This window comes from Mytilus californianus, unplaced genomic scaffold (assembly GCF_021869535.1).
Source record: "Mytilus californianus isolate M0D057914Y unplaced genomic scaffold, xbMytCali1.0.p SCAF_3, whole genome shotgun sequence".
Taxonomy (NCBI): Eukaryota; Metazoa; Mollusca; class Bivalvia; order Mytilida; family Mytilidae; genus Mytilus; species Mytilus californianus.
This window is the reverse complement of record NW_026262679.1, coordinates 22144415-22165879: the sequence shown is the minus strand read 5'-3', so window position 1 is coordinate 22165879 and position 21465 is coordinate 22144415. Positions and strand designations below refer to the sequence as shown.

At 31.2% G+C, this 21465-nt stretch overlaps 1 protein-coding gene across 4 annotated transcripts in view; it reads left to right on the top strand.

Annotated features, from left to right (window-relative positions):
* The window catches only part of LOC127734125 (peptidylglycine alpha-amidating monooxygenase-like), a 46362-nt gene that overhangs the window by 6408 nt on the left and 18489 nt on the right, over window positions 1-21465 (top strand). For all 4 annotated transcript variants that reach the window (XM_052243797.1, XM_052243799.1, XM_052243798.1 and 1 more), the window contains exons 2-13: window positions 302-559; window positions 2324-2378; window positions 7777-7864; window positions 8556-8638; window positions 10969-11046; window positions 11744-11795; window positions 13900-13967; window positions 14869-14952; window positions 16349-16431; window positions 18424-18474; window positions 19936-19988; window positions 20205-20488. In XM_052243797.1, coding sequence (XP_052099757.1) covers window positions 428-559; window positions 2324-2378; window positions 7777-7864; window positions 8556-8638; window positions 10969-11046; window positions 11744-11795; window positions 13900-13967; window positions 14869-14952; window positions 16349-16431; window positions 18424-18474; window positions 19936-19988; window positions 20205-20488 — 1111 coding nt within the window. In that variant the 5' untranslated portion in view covers window positions 302-427. The remainder of the gene's footprint in view (window positions 1-301; window positions 560-2323; window positions 2379-7776; window positions 7865-8555; window positions 8639-10968; window positions 11047-11743; window positions 11796-13899; window positions 13968-14868; window positions 14953-16348; window positions 16432-18423; window positions 18475-19935; window positions 19989-20204; window positions 20489-21465) is intronic.

Sequence of the window (21465 nt, the reverse complement as noted above, 5' to 3'; positions counted from 1 at the left end):
ATTATTTCTTATCGTATGTTAAGAAGTTGCACATTTGTATCTTTATCTGATAGATGGCATAGCTTATATGAAAATTTTAATTGCTTCAATTAATTACCAAAGAAAACAATAATGTTACGTAACACATGACTACACATAAAATTGAGAATGGAAATGGGGAATATGTCAAAGAGACAACAACCCGACCAAACATGCACAATTGTTACATTGTCTGTCTGCTTCACAGTTAATTTGTAATACTTTGAACAAAATCTAAGGATATGTTATTATCTTAAAGAAATTTAATCTCATTTTATTACAGAAATGGCTCTTGAAGTATTTTGATACAGTTAATCTTTAAAGAACAGAACATACTATCTGGAATTAAGTGAACAGCTTATTCTGCAACTTATATTTTCAAGTGAATTATACAAGACAAGACTGAATCATGGCTTCTGTGGACTTAAATATGTTTATTTATGTTTTTGTGACGTTAATTTGTTTGTTTGACTTTGGATTTACACAAGCAGTTATTTCACAGTCAATAGATATCACAATGAAGGGAGCAAATGTCACTAAGGTAAGTCAGACTTTTTTTGCAGCGTTCCAAAGGTCAGATTTGAATACTGACTTATGATTAGAAACATTCCATCATATATTCTTTAGTAAGGCATGGGTAGGAGGGGTTTTATTCCATAAATTCCCTCAATAATTTTCATATACATGTATGATGATTTTGTTATTAATACAAAGTTATTTTTCAGCTGATTATAATTCTTTGACCTCAGTTAACTTGAAATGATGCTTTTTGACTCAAATTTAGATACAAGAGGTTACAAAAGATGTACATTTTTTTTAAAGATGTAACAAATAATTACTATGACCCTCTTTTTTAAAGCAGCAGTACAATGTATATAGTGAAGGGAAGTCCATCAGTCTATCTATCTGTTTTTTAAAGCAGCAGTGTATAGTGATGGGAAGTCCATCAGTCTGTCCATCTGTTTTTTCTCATTTTGCGAGAAAATTTCAGTTTTTTTAAAGAGAAAATGAGAATTTAAAAATAATACATGTAGTAATTTTTTTAACTGATTTTTTTGCGCTTGATCTAAAGCTCCTGTAATTTGATTTTACAAATCTGTCTTTAAAAAAATGATCTCTAGCTACATGTACAATGTTAATAATGTATATACCATATATACCACACAGTCCACACTGTTAAATTCCAAGGGGCATATATATAGGTTGTTTTAAGTGTCCATCAGTGTGCCTAACCATAGAGTTATGACAGTACATTTGTATGTGTCTAACCATAAAGTTATTACAGTACATTTGTATGTGCCTAACCATAGAGTTATTACAGAACATTTGTATGTGCCTAACCATAGAGAGTTACATTTGTATTACAGAACATTTGTATGTGCCTAACCATAGAGTTATTACAGAACATTTGTATGTGCCTAACCATAGAGAGTTATTACAGTACATTTGTATGTGCCTAACCATAGAGAGTTATTACAGTAAATGCATTGAAAAAATTAACATGTCAATTGCAAATTATCAGTAAAATCAGGGTGGGTCTTTTTTATTTTAATGGGAATGGGTGGTCTCTGAGCACATTCATTTTTTGTCTGGCCTACTTTGAAATTGCATAAAGGTTTATATTATACACTTTTGTTGAGCCTGCGACTTTTGTCGCAAAAGTGAGACATAGTGATCCTACATTCCGTCGTCGGGGGCGTCCACAAATATTTTCTCTATGGTTAAAGTTTTTGAAATTTTAATAACTTTCTTAAACTATCCTGGATTTGTACCAAACTTGGACAGAAGCTTGTTTATGATCAAGAGCTAGTATCTAGATTGAAAAAAATTATTTCCTGTTTTTCCGTATATTACTTATAAATGGACTTAGTTTTTCTTCCAGTTAACATTACACACAGTCTGCAGTTAAAGTTTTTAAAACATTCATTAGATTCATAAACCATCCTGGATTTTTACCAAACTTGGACACTGAAAACATAGACATCAGCAAAAGTAGGCGAGACACTGGGTTCCGTGGAACCCTTACAAATTTTCTTAACCTTGAAATTTCTGAACAGTGATCAGAGAACCACTTCGTTTTAGGTAGGAACTTGTACATATATTATACAGTTATTCTTGAACTAAATACTACATTTTGAAAGTACATTTACTTAAGTCCAAAGCTTCAAAACTTGATCAACTTGAATTGAATGTTAATTATTTTTTGTTGCTTCTTTACATTGATGTGGTTCATGTACATGAACTTGCCAACTAGAGGTTTTTTCTTCTTTTCATGTTTTTAGTTTTAATGTTTTATTTATTTCAGCATGACGAATATTTATGCAGTGGACATCGATTACCTGTAGGAGATACATACATAGGTAGGTACTGGTCAACTACACATGCAAAATAACATGCAAATATGTAAATTACATATGTTAGATGTTGACACTTGATTTGTAGCAATGTGTAGTAAACACAATATATTACAAATAAAATACATTCTCTGTTTGATAGATTGTTTAATAGTACACAGGAGACAAAACAATTCATTCTTAAATGTTCGTATTAATGTTATAACACCACTACCCAAGGTTAGGGAGATGGTTGACATGTTATTATTAAGTAGCAATGTAAGATGAAGGTTTAACCGGTATACCCCTTAAATTAAATTAGGATGAATACAGTAAATTGAACTGCTATGATTTTCCAATACAAAAAACTGTTGTCATACAATTTCTTTTCAGTGCTTGTCTAGCTGTAGATTTCTAACCAGTAGATACTGTAATAGTCTTTTTGCATGTATTCTATAATAGATTTCCACTTCTGTTGGTTTTATGAAAAACAAGACATATAAGGGTTAAAAATAATTTTATTAGAATAAGTTTTGTTAAAGAAATTGTAGTGGGTTTGTTATTGGAATCTAAATAAGTTTTCTACCTCTAATCAATACTTCATTATCATATATTGGTTACAGAGTAGTGGTAAATAATCTGTGTTGACGAAGGTGATGCAAATGACAAATTCACAGTGGTAATTAAATTCATCAGTTATTTGCTTCAGAATTAATAGTTAACCAGATGCTATTGACGGTAGCAAGATATCTGTTGACAGAAATAGAAATTAATGTCCTCTGCATTAAAAAATTAAATTATATTTATTTTATCATTCTGTTTTACATCTGATTGATCAAATCTGTTAGATTGGTCAAGAAAATAATAAAAATGATCCAGTCACCTGGAAACATTGTTTAGGTCAACATTATGCTGAAAATGGATCTGATCTTTACTACAAAAGTCAGGTGTTAATTTCCAAGCTACAGGAAATGGTGTTTTCATTTGGAAACGATTTTAGAGCGATGGTCCTTCCATTGAGGAAAATTGTCACGAATCAGGCTATTTTATTGATTGAGTATTGGAAAGTTCTGTCTCTGTAGACATGCATGAATAATGGTGATAGATGCTGGAATAATCTGTTGTAGCTCACTTCACTTAAATCTTTAGGGTTCAGATTGCTGAACATGTTTGTAATGTGCAATATAATGGTCAGGTTCTTCTTACAGTTACACTTCTTAGTTTTTTAATAGTTCAATTTGCCAATTGATGTAGTTTCCAAAAAGTAAAGAACGAGCCCCCAAACTGAAAACAGTCCAAAATCTGAGTAATTTAGAAGATGCTTCTTGAGTTATTTTCAAAATCTGTTTTAAGATTAAAAAACTTTACTAAGAATTTAACTCTTGACATATATTAATTATGGGTTACAGATTTTATCCCATCCACTTAATATATTTCATTTGAGGAACACTAGTAGAAATGTAATACTACTGAATGCATGTTTATTAAGTAGTTTCCTGTCATAATTCTCGTAGTCATTGCACCTAGTAACTGAGACATCTTATGATGATGGGTTTGTTCTGTTTATTGGAGATACAGTAATCATGGTAATCATGTAAAATTGTTACTGAATTAATCTCAGTCTGCATGTACAATACCATGAAATAGAACATACATCATATTATAGCTTCCCTTCTAAAGAGCTCTGTGGAAACTAGATCAGAAACTATACTGTTATAGTGACTGTTTGAACATTTACAAAAATTGAAACCTATACATTGAACACCTATAAACCACATATGGGGTGTTTTGATAGGAATAGCTCTCCTATTTAGTTAAGTTCTATGTACAATGATTAAACTCATCGTAAAAACCAGGATTAAAATTTTGTATGCTAGATGTGCAATTGGTCTTCAAAAGATTCATCAGTGATGCTCAAATCAAAATAGTTGAAAAGCCAAATAAAGAACAAGTTAAAGCATTGAGGACCCAAAATTCTGAAAGGTTGTGCCAAATACAGCTATCTATTTCTTGGGTAAAAAATACTTAGTATTTTGAAAAATTCAAAGTTTTGTAAACAGTTAATTTATAATTATGACCAACATAAATGATAATTTATGTCAAAAGAGAATTGCTGACTGCTAGGCTGGTGATACCCTTGAGAGGAAAGCTCCACCAGCAGTGGCATCAACCCAGTGGTTGTAAATAAAAGCATCATCGATATCATGATTAAAATTTTGTATGCCAGGCACATTTTTCATCTTCAAAAGACTTATCAGTGATGCTCAAATCAAAATAGTTAAAAGGCTAAATAAAGTACGGAGTTGAAAAGCACTAGGCCCCAAAATTCGGAAAGGTTTTGCTAAATACAGCTAAGATAATCGATTCCTTGTGTAAAATCCTTACTATTGATATGGTGGGCAGATAATCAATTATATTATGCAGAAAATTGGCTTCCTTTATGAGTTTTATGTAAGTTATGCCCTTTCCATGAACTAGTTGAATTAAGAAATATTCTTCAGAATTTTGTGTTACAAGGGAGGGTTTGGGGTTACAAACATTGTAAAATATATCATAAACTCATTTTAAATTATTCTTATCTGCTATTAGACATATTTCTAAACAGTTTATTTTTTATGTTATACATATGCATGTAGTAAGGTATCTCATAATTTTCTTTTCAATTTGAATAAACAGCCAACATTATTTTTATATGTTTTGTTTGTTTTTCTGATTATTGAACTAATTGTACAATCCAGTGTTTCCAATACTGAACAGACTTGCTAGATTCATATAGATTGTAATTAAGTGTAGGAAAATAATCATAATAAAAATATGGACTACAAGATTGATGATGCATAATGTTATGTATATGGTGGTAGGAAATTGATTTCATAGATTGTGGAGATCAAAATAATAAATTCCTGTCAATATCCTCACTTCCTTATTCAGAAGACATGGTAATTCTTGACAGGATTTTGTGGTATTCACAGTTATGAAACCTTGGTGCCTAAGGAGTTGTTTACAAATTTGTGTAAACATATTTATTGGAGAGAAAAAAACAAAAATATATACATAGTTTCCAATTGAACTGATAAGATTAATGTCTAGCATTAATTATTCAACAGCATAAATCACATTCATTGTATAATGTTATATAAACTTAGAATACTGATTTAAGTATAACAAACTTTTGATATTTTAACAGTTGACTTGTATGCAGATTTTTGTACTTGACTTTTTTCATCTTTAAAAAGATATTATCTCAAGCTCTTCTTAAAGGGGGTAAACTTGAATAAGTTTTCTTCACAAACATGTACACACCATTTTAGATTTGTTTTGTTATGAATGAGTTACACTGGTTGGCTTCATCAAACAATTGGTTCTTACTGTGATGTCATAACATCAACATTGTGACATACATGTAGTTAATTTATGGGAAAGTGCATGAATTTGAAAGTCAAAGTCGTCTATAGGTAAAGTGAATGCTGATAGTACAAAAACAAAAAAAACAATACTTGTTATTTTTATTTTGTGGTTCAAACCACTGTGAATAAAATGATCTTTTTGATCATAAGGTTTAAATGAAGGTTATAATTAAGGCATATTTTAAAAAGATAGAGTAAACACATTAGGTAACAAAATAAAACTATTCAGGTTTTTATTATGCACCTGCCATCACAGGAGGGGACATTAAGTGTTACCCTTGTCTGTTGGTCCATATATACGTCCCCAAATTGGTTTCCGTTCTCTAACTTTAGTTTGCCTCAACCAAATGTAATGAAACTTATACACAATGCTTATTACCACAAAACACAGATCACGTTTGAATTTGGGTAGCGTCACTTTTGCTGTTTTCGAGTTGTGCCCCTTTATAATGTTACGTTATATGCAAGTGGGGGCATCATCTGTGTCCTATGGACACATTCTCCATTTATTTATCTTTACTTTTATATTGAAGCACTTTCTATAATTAATGCCAATTTGTTTGGGACAATGGCTCAAAAGAAAGATGAACAAACAATGAAAATATAAATGTAACTATTTGTGATAGATAAATGTGTATTAAAAAAAGATTACAAGGACACCCTGCCATTCAGTCATAGTGTATTTTTATAAAAGAGCCTAATTTGTTTATTTTTATGCCCCCGCCGTAGCAGAGGGGGCATTAATTTTTTTACCCTTGTCCGTCTGTACGTATGTCCCAGAGTTGGTTTCCAAACTCTAACTTTAGTTTGCCTCAACCAAATGTTATGAAACTTATACACAATACTTATTACCAAGAAACTCAGATCAAGTTTGAATTTAGGTGGCGTCACATTAACCATTCTAGATTTATGCCCCTTTACAAATGGAAAAATTGCTGAATTTTTCGTTTCCATACTTTAACTTTAGTTTGCCTCAACCAAATGTAATGAAACTTATACACAGTGCTTACTACCACAAAATACAGATCAAGTTTGAATTTAGGTGGCGTCACTTTAACCGTTCTAGAGTTATGCCCCTTTACAAATGGAAAAATTGCTGAATTTTTCGTTTCCATTCTCTAACTTCAGTTAGCCTCAAGCAAATATTATGAAACTTATACACAATACTTACTACCACAAAATACAGATCAAGTTTGAATTTTGGTGGCGTCACTTTAACCGTTCTAGAGTTATGCCCCTTTACAAATGGAAAAATTGCTGAATTTTTCATTTCCGTTTTCTAGCTTAAGTTAGCCTCAACCAAATGTTATGAAACTTATACACAATGCTTATTACCACAAAATACAAATCAAGTTTGAATTTTGGTGGTGTCACTTTTACTGTTCTAGAGTTATGCCCCTTTACAAATGGAAAAATTGCTGAATTTTTCTTCTCCGTTCCCTAACTAAAGTTTGCCTCAACCAAATTTTATGAAACTTATACACAATACTTATTACCACAAAACTCAGATCAAATATAAATTTGGGTAGCGTCACTTTTACTGTTCTTCAGTTATGTCCCTTTATAACTTTATATGATATGCCAGCGGGGGCATCATCTGTGTCCCATCAGAAGTAGTATCATATTCTTGATGATTTAACTGGTAAGGAACACAGAGCATAAAAATAATTGTTTCTATTATTAGATTGGGTGGGGGGGGGGGGGGATAATAAGGGGAGGCTAATTTTTTCTTAGTTTGAAGAATTCAATTGAAAACAGGTTTTTAAATTTGGTATTTCAGATAATACACTTAGAAAATAATACAAGTAAACATTTTTTTAATATTGAAATTTTTGATTTTGATAAACAAGAATTCTAAGAAAAATAAATACACCATGAATAAAAATACGTTCTTAATATATTCCTCATGTACACATATACAAAGAAAAGTACAAGAACAAAAGTAGTTGTGAATATTGTTTACTTGTATCATCAGTTGTATAATGTTCTAAAACACAATTTATTTTGTTTAATTTTAGTCCAATTTGAAGCAATACAAGACATTGGTCAAGCTCATCATATTTTATTATTTGGATGTTCAGAACCAGCTAAAAGTGATCCTACATGGTAATGTGTGTTTTTAATTTATTCAAACTAAGTTATATAGGAAGCTTTTAATCAGAATGAACATTAACCAATTTACCATTCTCAAATGTATTTTTAAACCCAAATAAAAAAATTTGGACGAATATTATATATGTACATAAATTCAGACAGAAAACTCATCGAAGTTACTAGGCTTATGATTTTTATAACTGATGATATCAATATTATCCTGTTAAAACTTTCAGTTGATTGATTGATTGATCCTTGTAACATTGTTTAGATATGTCCAGTGGCAAACATTTCATGAATTTACAGGACAAGAACCATTTAAACAACAAATCAATTAAACAGGTTTTCAAAATCTGTGAACCTGAAGAATAGTTCAGATTTTTTTTACTTCTGCTGGAAAATGAGGGATTTCGGGAAGGATAAGAAATATTGTCTTTCAATTTACCATTAATGACCTCTTTGTTAAGCCATTTAAAGCCTTTCCGAAGGTGAGGCATCAGATAAACGTCCCAAATCCCAATTGGCACTGGAAATTTCAAGACAAAACAAATAAAAGAATTCACACAGTAACTTTAAGCTTTCATTTGATATAACTGAAACTGAAACATAAACACCATTATTACACTTTTTGTATTTAAAAAAAATATAATTTCCAAAATACTGTATGTTTTAATATATATGTTTTGTACCATTCATATCACAGGCATTGTGGCCAGATTTGCAAGTCCACAGAACAAATTTTATTTGCTTGGGCAAAGAATGCCCCACCACTTACTTTGCCTAAAGGTTAGTCTTTATTTGGAAATGTTTATATGCATTGAATAGTTACTTGTATATATGTAATGAAGATCTTATGTGTAGATTTAATGCTGTTGCAGACATTATTTACATGTGTGTCAGGGTTTAAAGTTAAGCTTTCATTGAAAAAAGATGATGTGATAGGGGGTGATAAAAAATCTGAACAAACAAGGTAAAAACTGAAATAATATATGCATAGCACAAAAAGGTTGCTGAAAAAGGTACCTCAACTTCCAATACATCTTTACTATATATCCAGTATTATGAGAAACTCTTACCTGAAAGCAAATTCCTATAGGTTCTTGTTAAAGTTCCAGAACATAAGTCATTTTCAAGGTATGGAAGGTTATATCATAAAATCAGTAATTAACAGTGAATTTCGCAAGGAATCATCATTATCACCATTTACGAAACTATTTAAAAAAAAACCGAAAGTATTTCTGATTAATTTGTCTACTAAAATTTGTTTAGAGCTGTAGGATTTGATTTGTGACAAAGTTCTGCTTTTAGATGTCAGTGTTTTCCCCAGACCGTTTTAGCGTCGCGGTACCGAGACACTATATTTATTTCCCGTGATGCTATAATAATTTCCGCGACGCTATAATTATTTTGAGGATGCTATTTTACTTGTCTCTTTATCGCAAAACAATGTCCTAAATTTTGAACTTTCATCTAATTACCGCTTGTGATCATAAAAATTATATCACCTTTAATTGTAATCCCTTCAAGTCGGACAATGGAGGCAATTTAGAGTGATTAAATAGGTGTTAATTGCCCTTTGGGTGATAACTGTTTGGATACGAATACCTCAAGCTGACAGTTGTGGGGCCCACTTGTGAGATGACTTATACCACATGGTCCAATCACAAATATTGCATGGAGAAAATGTAATAATAAAATCATAAAAAAATTTTGAAATTTACGTTTGCATAATGGAAATTCATAGATACAAACGATTTACCTCTTCAGAAAAGAGGTTTGGTCGTATATTTTTACAATTTTCAACAAAATTACTTTCTTTCCCTACTGGTACTACTTGTTCATCGAGAGCATATATTAATCTTTTTTTTTTTAGCTAAATAAGTTTGATACTTCTTTAGAAAGTGATCATAATTGGCTTTAGTTAATGTTTCATCCATTTAATGCATTAAAAGCGTCATATTCAATCCCAATCTCTTGTCAAACATTGTTTATTTTCATTATTTTTGCTTCGGCCGCAATTGAAATATTTATGTAAAATACGGATTGCAACTGGACCAGATATGACAAAACTCCTCATTTTTACGATAATAACTACAGATGCACAAATGGCACAGTAGACAGAAAAAAATATCCCAAAGGAGAAAACTACACATTCTACAAGCATTAACAGACTATTTGTTAGATCTCCTTGCTAAATGTAACCTTTTTGAAAATGCATTGTTTCAATTTACTGATTAAAGTAGCTTAACTTTGTTAAAAATATACATAATTTTGATATAAAGAAACAACTGGGACTAATTCATTGAATACCATGAAACAATGAATTTCATAGACATGATAAAGAAAAAAGTTTTTTAATTGAAATTTTATTGCTATATGTCATACTTTCTCTTCCCTTTTTAAATAAAAAACAGTTCTTTTTTTTTACTTGATATTTAGTATTGTGTATTTACAAGTTGCACTTTAATAAACCATTCATTCATTCATTTAGTTGGGTAGATAGGGTAACTGGAACCACACATATATTTTTATTTGGCCCTAGAGGAAAAAATAATGCTGTAACTATAAATGAATATAGAAAACATAAACTGAAACAACTGTTATCATGGTTATAGTTTAATTGTATTCTCAGGTATGAATTGAACAATATAAACATATATATCATAAAGGAAATAGAGCATTCATCGCTGCATCACAACAAATGACATTGAAAAAAATACAGTATTTTTTTAAACCAAATGTGATGATATTCAAAACTTCTGGGGAGAACACTGGATGTATTGTAAAATATTTTTATTGTGGTCGGGGCCATATAGTTTTACCCTTACCCTTCATTCTGTCATTCCATCATTCCGCAACGAACAGTTATACAGACTTTTTTTTCTAAACACCTTCACATATTGAGCTGATTTTTAGTATGTGAGTCTACTATGATGAGTTACAGTTCAAGTGTACATTTGGTTCCGCTCCACTGAGTTTTGCTGAAATTCAGGGCTTTGGACTTTGAAAATTTGCAAGCAGGCCATTCGTTTTGTTCTGACACATCTAGTTGTTTTAGCTGTAGGATTGGATGTGTGACAATGTTTTACTATTAATCATATTTTAAAATATTTCAGATGTAGGATTCCATGTCTCAGGAAGTTCTAATATTAGATATATAGTGGTACAAATACATTATGCTAAGCCTCTTTTAAGTAAGTCACTTTATCGTTATCATTTGTTTATCATAACCCTTAAATCTTGTTTTCCATAGAGAACTTAGATATTTTGTACCTTTTATTGTCTACTGTACATGTATACAGGTATGTTTATTATGTTAACAGATACCAGTGCTGATATTGATAAAGTATTGACAATGTCCTATATACACATTTTTTTTATTACTTCACATGTTCAGTATAAAATTAGGAGATACGTGCTGTTCCATTAAAACATACATTGGCCCCCAGGAAGGCCCTTTAAAATCTCAACTATGGGTGGGTGTCAAGTACAGTGAAAATGTAAATGAAGGCTATAACAAGATTTTGAAAGTGCCTTCCATGGGCTCCATATATGCTTCAATTCAACAGCCCTCAGTTAAATATTTGAACACTATCTTCACAATGTGTTGCATGATGAATAAAATGAGATGCAGGGTACATACAATGAGACAGCACTTTAATAAAATTGTAATAAAGGCTTGGCAATAAATGTTTTATGTAAACATAATACTAAAGACTTATTCTGTTCAAGTTGATTTAGAAAATGAAACTTGGAGTCTTTACTCAGAGAGTCTTTATGATGTTAGAAATCACCAAGCACTTGCTTTGCCACACTAATTATGTATGACTGAATAGTATAAAATCAAATGCAGGTTACACATAAATGCAATAAAAACTTGTGTTTTTGTAGAAGGTGATAAACCAGACCGTTCAGGGATCAAATTACATGTTACAAATCAGAAGTAAGTCCAGTATTCTATTAGATAATTCTATGCTTGCCACGTCAGTGGCATATAGATTTTCACTAAGTTTGGATAAAAAGTGTGTATTCTTACATACTGACCTCAATTTGGAATTTGTTTATATATTGTATGTTTATTTTTCAGCAAAATTGTCTTATTTTATTTCTTTAACATTTAATATTTTAGGAACCAATGATTGTATATAACATATATTTATGAATTGTTTGCCTTCTAACTGACTCCAACTTCTTATATCCCACCTCAATGAGGGGGTATATCCTGATGCACATATCTGTCCATCCGTCAAAAGTTTTAAATTTTGATTATTTTGTCATTACTGTACAAGAGCTGTACCCCTTTGGTACCTTAATAGTTGGCTTTTCTTCCATTTTCACACTTTTGAAACATAATCACTATATCATGGACCATAAAATACAGGTCAATTTCAATTTTTATGGTTTTGACATTTACCATTCAAGAGTTATTCCCCTTAGTTACCTTGAATTTTAATTTCAGGTTAGTTTCTCAGGTTATATATATATTGAAAGTACTCTTTGTCAAAATCTTTTTTGATTTTACCACAATGAAAGGAAACATAAAATAGAGGTTAATTCTATTTGAATTTGGGTTTTGGCATTGACTGTTTAAAGAGTTTTTGCAATCAGGGATATATGTGATCACAAGATCACCTTATTCTAGTTCATTTTGTAAATTTTTTGGCAGAAAAAATTAGACTGTTTTTGTCTCGCTTGACGGAGTCAAAAAGCGAGACATAGGTATGCTGTTTCCGGCGTCATCGGCGGTGTCAACAATGTATTAGTTTGTGATTAGGTCTAGTTTGTGGTGAACCACAAGTTGTAGGTCAATCATATTTGGTATACAGTTGTATTAGCATTGGCACATCTCATTTCCATGAAGATTATTTGGCCATGCCCCCTCAGTCATGGTCTATTGACTTTGAAACTTTTGCTTATTTTACATGTATCAGTTTGTGATTAGGTCAGTTTATGGGGAACCATTAGTGGTAGGTTAATGGTATTTGGTATACAGTTGTATTAGCATTGGCACATCTTATTTTCATGGAGATTATTTGGTCCTGCCCCCTCAGTCATAGTCTATTGACTGAAACTTTTGCTTATTTTATATGTAAAAGTTTGTGATTAGGTCAGTTTATGGGGAACCATTAGTGGTAGGTCAATGATATTTGGTATGCAGTTGTATAAGCATTGGCATATCTCATTTCTATGGAGATTATTTGGCTCAGCCCCCTTAGTCATGGTCTATTGACTTAGAAACTTTTGCTTAGTTTACATGTACTAGTTTGTGATAAGATCAGCTTAAGATGAACTGCTGATGTTAAGTCAATGATATTTGGTATGCAAATTTATTGGCATTTGTAAGTATCGTTTCCATGGAGATATATAGTTCCACGGAGATATATAGCTCCACCCCCTCTTCATGGTTCATTGACTTTGAAACTTTTACATAGTTTACAAGTTAGCATTTGTGTTTAGGTTTGTTTAATGGGAACAACTTATAATAAGTCAATGATATTTGGTATGCAGTTGTATTAGCATTGGCGCATCTCATTTACATGGAGATGGTTTAGCCATGTACCTCAGTCATGGTTTATTGACTTTGAATATTAGCCTAACTTGTTAAGTATTGCCATTTTAATTTCAACATTTGCATAATCAAAATTAGAAAAAAGTGAGACATATTTTTGTGATGACAGTTTATTTTAGTTATGAATCGAATGTTCTTTTGTTGCTATTCTGTAAGTAAATGTGGTGCAGCTTGACAAACTTGTTCATATGTTGTATGAAATCATTGCTTATCCCTTCATTTTATAAGCAAAGCAATAACAGATAATTAAAAAGACCATATAATAATATCTCCTGAACTTTCCAACTTATGTCCTTACTGTTCCTGTAACTTACTGAAACATTACAACCTTTCCAACCATTGTTGAGTAATTTATTTGAATCATTGCAATGTAGTGTAAAAGAATAAACCATATATTTTCCTCTAAACTTTGATATTCTGGTATACATGGTATATCAGATAGTTTACTTTATTTTGATTTTGATATCTTGTGTTTCAGACAATTTTTTGAAGCAGGGATTTATTTATTGCTCTCATATAGTACAGTTATAGGACCTCAACAGAAAAGTAAGTTGATAATTGTTAGTAATGTCAGATTTGTAGTGCTGTGTTATAGTGATGTCTATTCTTTAACTTACTGTGAAATGTTGTATGTCCTTTTTTGTGAAATAAAGAGATTTATATGATTGCCAATGAGACAACCAAATGATGTTGATATTATCAATTTTAGGTCACTGTATTGCCTTCAACAATGAGCCATGCCCGTAAAAAACCCAGACATGACAAAATGCAAAACAATTCAAGCAAGAAAACCAACAGCCTGATTTATGTACAAAACAAGAAACGAAAAACAAATATGATATAAAGCAACAATTTGGTAGAAATTTTTTTTTGTGACCATACTTTTGATCAGTGGTTCAACCATCATCAGAAAATTTTGAACATTGAGTTGTGAAGTTGTTGAGGACTTGGATGCCTCTTCCTTTTGAATTGTTTTCATTTGCCAATTGTCATCCAAAAACCAAAAAAAAACCTTACCCTGTGATAGAGGGAAAACCATTAGAATATTGATAGGTGTTGTCATGTGACAAAGTAACTGGCATAATGGTCAAGTTACTTTGAAAAGTCAACCAGGCTTAGTATATCAATTTCAAAATTTGCATACAAACCAAAAATTCTGTGTTTCAAAGTTGCAACCATGATAGAAGATTGCAGTATTGTAAACATGGAAAGTTTCACTTATTTGGTGATCTGGTGAGATGCACAAAAATACCATCCACAGAAGTTGTTTGTACAAATGAACAATATTGAGGACACATTTATTGTTTGAAGAGGGTATTTAACTGTGTGCAAATATGTTAGGCATTGAAATCAGACAAACATCCACATTTACAGTGATTTGTGCATCAGGGGTATTAATTTCCACTGCAGATTCATAAAATATAATTTAAGTATTTTGATATTTCAGAAGTTCATTCAGACATTTCTTGTGAATTTAAATCGTCTGGTAATATTTACCCATTTGGATACAGAACACATGCTCATAGTTTAAGTAAGTTATTATATATGTAAGCCTCAAATCTATGTGCTTTCCGCAAATCTATGTCCTTTTTAAATTTTGCGTCATAGACGTTCCAAATTTATGTCCTTTATTGTCTCAAATCTATGTCTTTTATTGTCTCAAATCTATGTCCTGTATTGTTTCAAATCTATGTCCTTTATTGACTAAAATCTATTGCCATTTTTGTCTCAAATCTATGTCCTTTATCGAAATGGGGTGACGTAAGACATAGCAAGACGTCATCAAGTATAATGAAACATTGAACAAAACGTTTGTAAATCGGTATGTGTTTATAGCTTACGATACAGAATAGCTTTAATTCATTGTTGAAGGCCGTACATGTAAATTTAGTTGCTGTTATACAGATGTCATTTTGTCTCAGTTTGTTTATTAACTTATATTTCGTATTTGTTATCAAGACGTAAAGAGTAAAGTGACGTAACGATTTTTACTACAGAAACAATTAAACACGGGATCAAGAAAAGCAAACAATTTGAAAATGTTGTAGTTTTACAATAAGATGTAAATCATACAATAAATACACACGAATGTAAATTTTTTAAGCACACACATCATGCACATGGAGAACACATCCCAACTTAACACTGAATTATGGGAAATGACTGTATAAAAACAAAAATCCTATAAGTCTGTACTTATTAGCAAAACAAACTGGAAAAAGATTTAAGAAAAGGACACAGATTTGAGGCCGTATCTTTTTTAACGGACATAGATTTGCGAATCATGTCACGATTGAAAACAAATTTGAAAATAGGACACAGATTTGAGGCCATATCTTTTTTAACGGACATAGATTATCGAATGACGTCACGATGGGACACAGATTTGAGAAACGGACACAGATTTGAGGCCGTACACAGATCTGAGGTTTACATATATATGTTGGAAGATATTTCAAGGCATAGATTCACTCTTCATGTGATTTAAACCATTGAACCTTGATATTATTTGAAAAAATGTTTTGAACATTAATAATGAAACTAGATAAAGGAATAGATATTCATTTTAAAACTAGAATTTATCCTTTATAATTAGCCAACAAATAATAAAAGTAGATTATATTACTTTTCTGCCTATTCTTGGGTAATATCATTTGATTATTTTCTTATGTGACAAATATACCCTATATAAATGACTTTAAAATCTTCTAGTGAAAAATGTAGGTAAGTTAGCAAGTAGATGTGACATAAGGAGAATCAATAGTTAAAACTATAAGATTTTTGAAAATATGAATATATATGTATTGTATTTGTTATATGAAATAATTATTCATTTTATTATTGTGGTCACATATTGATTGATACATATTTATATACATAAACTTTAAAACATACATAAAACAATCTTAATTTAATTTGGCTTATAGGTCGAGTGATCTCTGGTTACCAAGTAAACAGGACAACCAATGGATATAACATGATTGGTAAAGGGAATCCACAATGGCCACAGGTTGGTGTAATATCACATATGTAGAAAAGAATAATAACATTGATGACATAGTCATTCTGTGTTCACTTGAGGGACCATCTAGAGTTTGTACTATGGGTTAAGTTTCTTTCATTGTTTAAAGTCTTACATTGACTGTCTGATTGATAGTAAATATTTCAATAAAACAGTTGTAATATTTCAACCTTCTTAGTGATCTCTTGGTTACATGTTCTTCTTATGTGTGGGAGGTTGTGGGTTTATATGAATTTTATGAAGAAGCTGTTTCTGTTTCTTGTCTAGTGCGAGTTACCAAATTCAGATTATTATGCCCCCGCCGTAGCGGAGGGGGCATTAAGTTTTACCCTTGTCCGTCTGTACGTAAGTACGTCCCAAAGTTGGTTTCCGTTCTCTAACTTTAGTTTGCCTCAACCAAATATTTTGAAACTTACACATATTGCTTATTACCACTAAATACAGATCAAGTTTGAATTTCAAATTGACATATCTTCCTAAGGACTGTTTCCTTGTAAGTTGGCCTTTTTTTTTTTAAATCTGGCTCAAAGTTTGGCCCTAGTATAAGGTATGATCCATTTTTATATCACATTAGCATGTTCTTGTCCTGATATGCAAGTTATATTTGTAACTGGATGTTAAACATCAATCCATTATCATTATCATCATCTTAAAATATTTCTGATTGTCATAGTTCACTAAACCAATAGAGGTAAGATTGGATAGTTGAAAAAAATGTTTTCAGTAAAGAAAAAGATAAAAAAAAAAACTGTGATTGGAATGAGTTTTTGTCTCGCCTTGACAGAGTCAAAAAGCAAGACATAGGTATGCTGTTTCCAGCATCGGCGGCGTCAACAATGTATAAGTTTCTGATTAGGTCTAGTTCATGGTGAACCACTAGTGGTAGGTCAATGATATTTGGTATGTAGTTGTATAAGCATTGGCATATCTCATTACCATGGAGATTATTTAGCCCTGCCCCCTCAGTCAAGGTCTATTGACTTTGAAACTTTGCTTAGTTTACATGTATTAGTTTGTGATTAGGTCAGTTTATGGGGAACCACTAGTGGTAGGTCAATGATATTTGGTATGTAGTTGTATAAGCATTGGCATATCTCATTTCCATGGAGATTATTTTGCCCTGCCCCCTCATTCATGGTCTATTGACTTTGAAACTTTTGCTTAGTTTCATGTATTAGTTTGTGATTAGGTCAGTTTAAGGGGAACCATTAGTGGTAGGTCAATGATAATTGGTATGCAGTTGTATAAGCATTAGCACATCTCATTTTCATGGAGAATATTTGGTCCTTACCCCTCAGTCATGGTCTATTGACTTTGAAACTTTTGCTTAGTTTGCATGTATTAGTTTGTGATTAGGTCAGTTTAAGATGAATCACTAATGTTAAGTCAATGATATTCGGTATGCAAATGTTTTGGCATTTGCAAGTTTTATTTCCATGGAGATTATATAGCCCCACCCCTGATCATGTTTCATGGACTTTGAAACTTTTACATAGTTTACAAGTTAATGTTTGTGTTTAGGTTTGTTTAAAGGGAACGACTTATGAAAAGTCAATGGTATTTGGTTTACAGTTGTATTAGCATTGCATATCTCATTTCCATGGAGATTGTTTAGCCCTGTACCTTCAGTCATGGTTCATTGACTTTGAATATTTGCATAACTTACATGTTAAAGTATTGCTATTTTAATTTCAACATTTGCATTATCAAAATAAATAGGTGAGACATATCTCTGTGTTAACAGTTTATTGTAGAGCAAGGCCCATGTAATGTAATTTTTTTGGATCTTATGAAATAAATCTATAGAATCAATACACAAGCAACTAAACAAGTTTTCAGTTATGAGAAATAATAAAACCAATTGATTTTGATTAATTGCTACCTGTAAGTTGTTTACATTTATTTGCTTGCCACTTAGCTATTAGAAATATGATTATCAGTTTAAACTGATCTTTTAATAATTATATATATCTGTTTTAGTCATTTTATCCAGTTCAGAGTAAAGTGGTTATAAAACCTGGTGACTATTTGGTAAGTATAAAACAATGTTTTCTTTTTTTCCATTCAATTTTTGAATAGGTTGTTTGTTTTCGATATAACTGTTTGAGGACAAAAAAGTAATGCTAAGAATATTTTGTCCAAAATTCTTAAAATGTAATGACAAGACATTTAAATTTAATTATAAGTGTGATTCTTTACGAAGTTGGAGGAGATCAGAACAATCATTTTATCAGTTAATTTACTAAAAAGAATGTATGCTACTTATTTTGAAAATTTTAAGGTCTGAAAGATAACTATATAATAAGGCTTACTGAAAGAATTATATTCTGATACCCTGTATTCATGTATTTTCGTGGATTCCAATTTTCATGGATTCTAATTTTCATGGATTCCAATTTTCCTGGATTCCAATTTTTGTGGATTTGGGATAAACAAAAATTCTAGGATATTTGATTTCGTGGTTTTAGCTGAGTCTGCTTTCAAGTCTAAAGAAATTGTACTTTGTTAAGCATTAAAATATGTGATGGGTACAGTGAACCCCTGAAGTGGTCTACGTGTGGTAGTGGTAAAGTTAGGGTAGATACCTAGTGGTATTCAATAGTTGTCTTTCTACAGGTACATAAATTTATAGAAAATAAAGACTTCCCACGTTATATCGAAATAATAAAGAATTTATTATGTCTACATGTTTCACCACATGAGTAGCGCTATCATGGTTACAATAAGAAAAATGATCCCTGAAGTACATTGTATGTGGACTTCTGGAAGTTGATAAAAGCGGAAGTGATAACAAATATATAAATAGAAATGAAAGTAGAAATTGAAAATAGAAATTAAAAATAAAAGATTAAAAATAAAATGAGTTATTTATAGAATTGTCATTGTCTTGTTGATCTGTTTATCCAATTATGATTGTTAGAGTTCCGTACATGGTAGTAGAATGAAGTTCGTGTTTGGTTATGTCATGTCACAATTGTTGGTTTGATGACATTAAAATGAAAGTGAAAGTGAAAGTTATTTACAAATTGTTTGTATCTTTTCCAAAATAGACAACACCTCACTGGATATTCCATACCATTTCAAATGGCTTCACTCTGAAGGAGGTACTGCTTCCAAATGGGTAGGGAATGTTGTGAAATGTATGGTTGTCGCACATGTAGGGAATAGTACGGCTGTCTGTTGTAAGATGCTAAAAATTTTCGATGTGGTGTCTGGGACTTGTGATGTTTGGTGTAATATCAATAGGATGTTGACACAGATTAAAATATGTGGTTCGTCTATCCCTATGGATTCCACGAAAATTGGTACCCAACAAATAATAATTAATCCTCAAATAGCTGTCACTGAATATTTTTATTCCTCTAGGAATAATGATACTTTTAAACTGAGTTAGTTGTATTGGAGGATCCTCTATCAATAGGGTTATATTTCTTTATGAAGTTTAACTGCATTGATGTTAAATGGAATAGATGAATTTTACATATATTTCAGGTTGGACGATGTACTTATAATTCAATGTCAAGAAATAGAAATACATATATTGGGTAAGTACATTTAGTTTTAAGTATGTTTGAGAAATTGCTATCACATATTGTTAAAAAAAAATGAAGTGACATAGTTATTTTAAACAATTTAGATTAGATTGCAATCAAGGCAAATCAAATCAAAAAGACTAAAACAATACACTTTATATTTAGATGACAACTGGTAAGTTTAGATGTTTTTAAACTGCAAAATCATCAATTGGTCTATTTTTACAGATCTACTGCTGATGATGAAATGTGTAACTTTTACATAATGTACTACACACCAGCTGGGACTAGATTACAATCTCGCACATGTGCAGGAAACAACATTCCAAACCTAATCAAAAACCTCCCTGCTGGTTCAGATGTTGAACTGCCACCTAATCCTAAGCTAGAAGCTGTGGCCCATTCTCACCATGGTCACATGGGTAGTCCTGAGGGTCACGAGGGACCATCAACAACTACAACAACAACTACTACTACTACTACCACAACTCCAGTACCAACAGTAAAACAAGGTAATGATGGTAAATTATATCAATTAAATAATAGAGACAGTTATAATCTACGGAAAAACCATAGGAACAATCAAAATGTTTATCCTCGGGAGTATCATCCAGACTATAATGACTATTATGATAATGTTGAAATGTTAAGAAATCGTAAACGGCCTCATCCATCATACGATTATTACAATGATGATAATGATTCAGACATGGATAGATATCGTTACTTTGGTAACAGTGATAATATTGATCTGCCGCTTGAGTCTTCTAGGAATAGAAACCGACAGAAATCGTTTGATGTACAAAGTTCTAATCGTAGAGGACCATATAAATCTCAAGAAGCTGCTGCTGATTTTGGGTACTCTAGCAATGATGCCCACAGAGTTAGTGGAAAGAAAGGGGCACATAATCGACATTATGCTTTTGGTGATAGCATGGGTTACAAGACAACAAGTAGTCCTAATTTAATAAAATCGTCAAAACATCGTAAGTCAAAGATGTTAAGTGTTGTCTTGTAGTCTTGTGTATCTTTTTTTTTTAAATTTAATTTTATATATGTGAATAACTTTGACTCAATTTCTTATTTATTATTATCAGATTAATGTGGTGTTCTTTATTTGTACCAAAGCCATTCCTATTTTCATGTTGTTTTAGTAAATTATTGCCTTTAAATACCCTGATTTATGAATTATAACTATTTTCATCTTTAAAGTTCATACGCTGAATAATTGATTGAGTAATGATTTTATACCCTGTGCTATGAAGGAGTTTTATTCCAACCTTTTTTTCCTCTTATTTTGCAAAATTATCTACTTGAACCAACAGATTATTTTATATCACTGACAGAGTAAGATAATTTTAGAAAAAGAAAACTTTTAGATACAACTCATTCTGAAATTTATTAAACAATTATTTTTCACAAATGAAAATAATTACTTGAGATAGAAGTACATTTTCCATTGTGTTCATTCTTATACTGTTTGTACTTT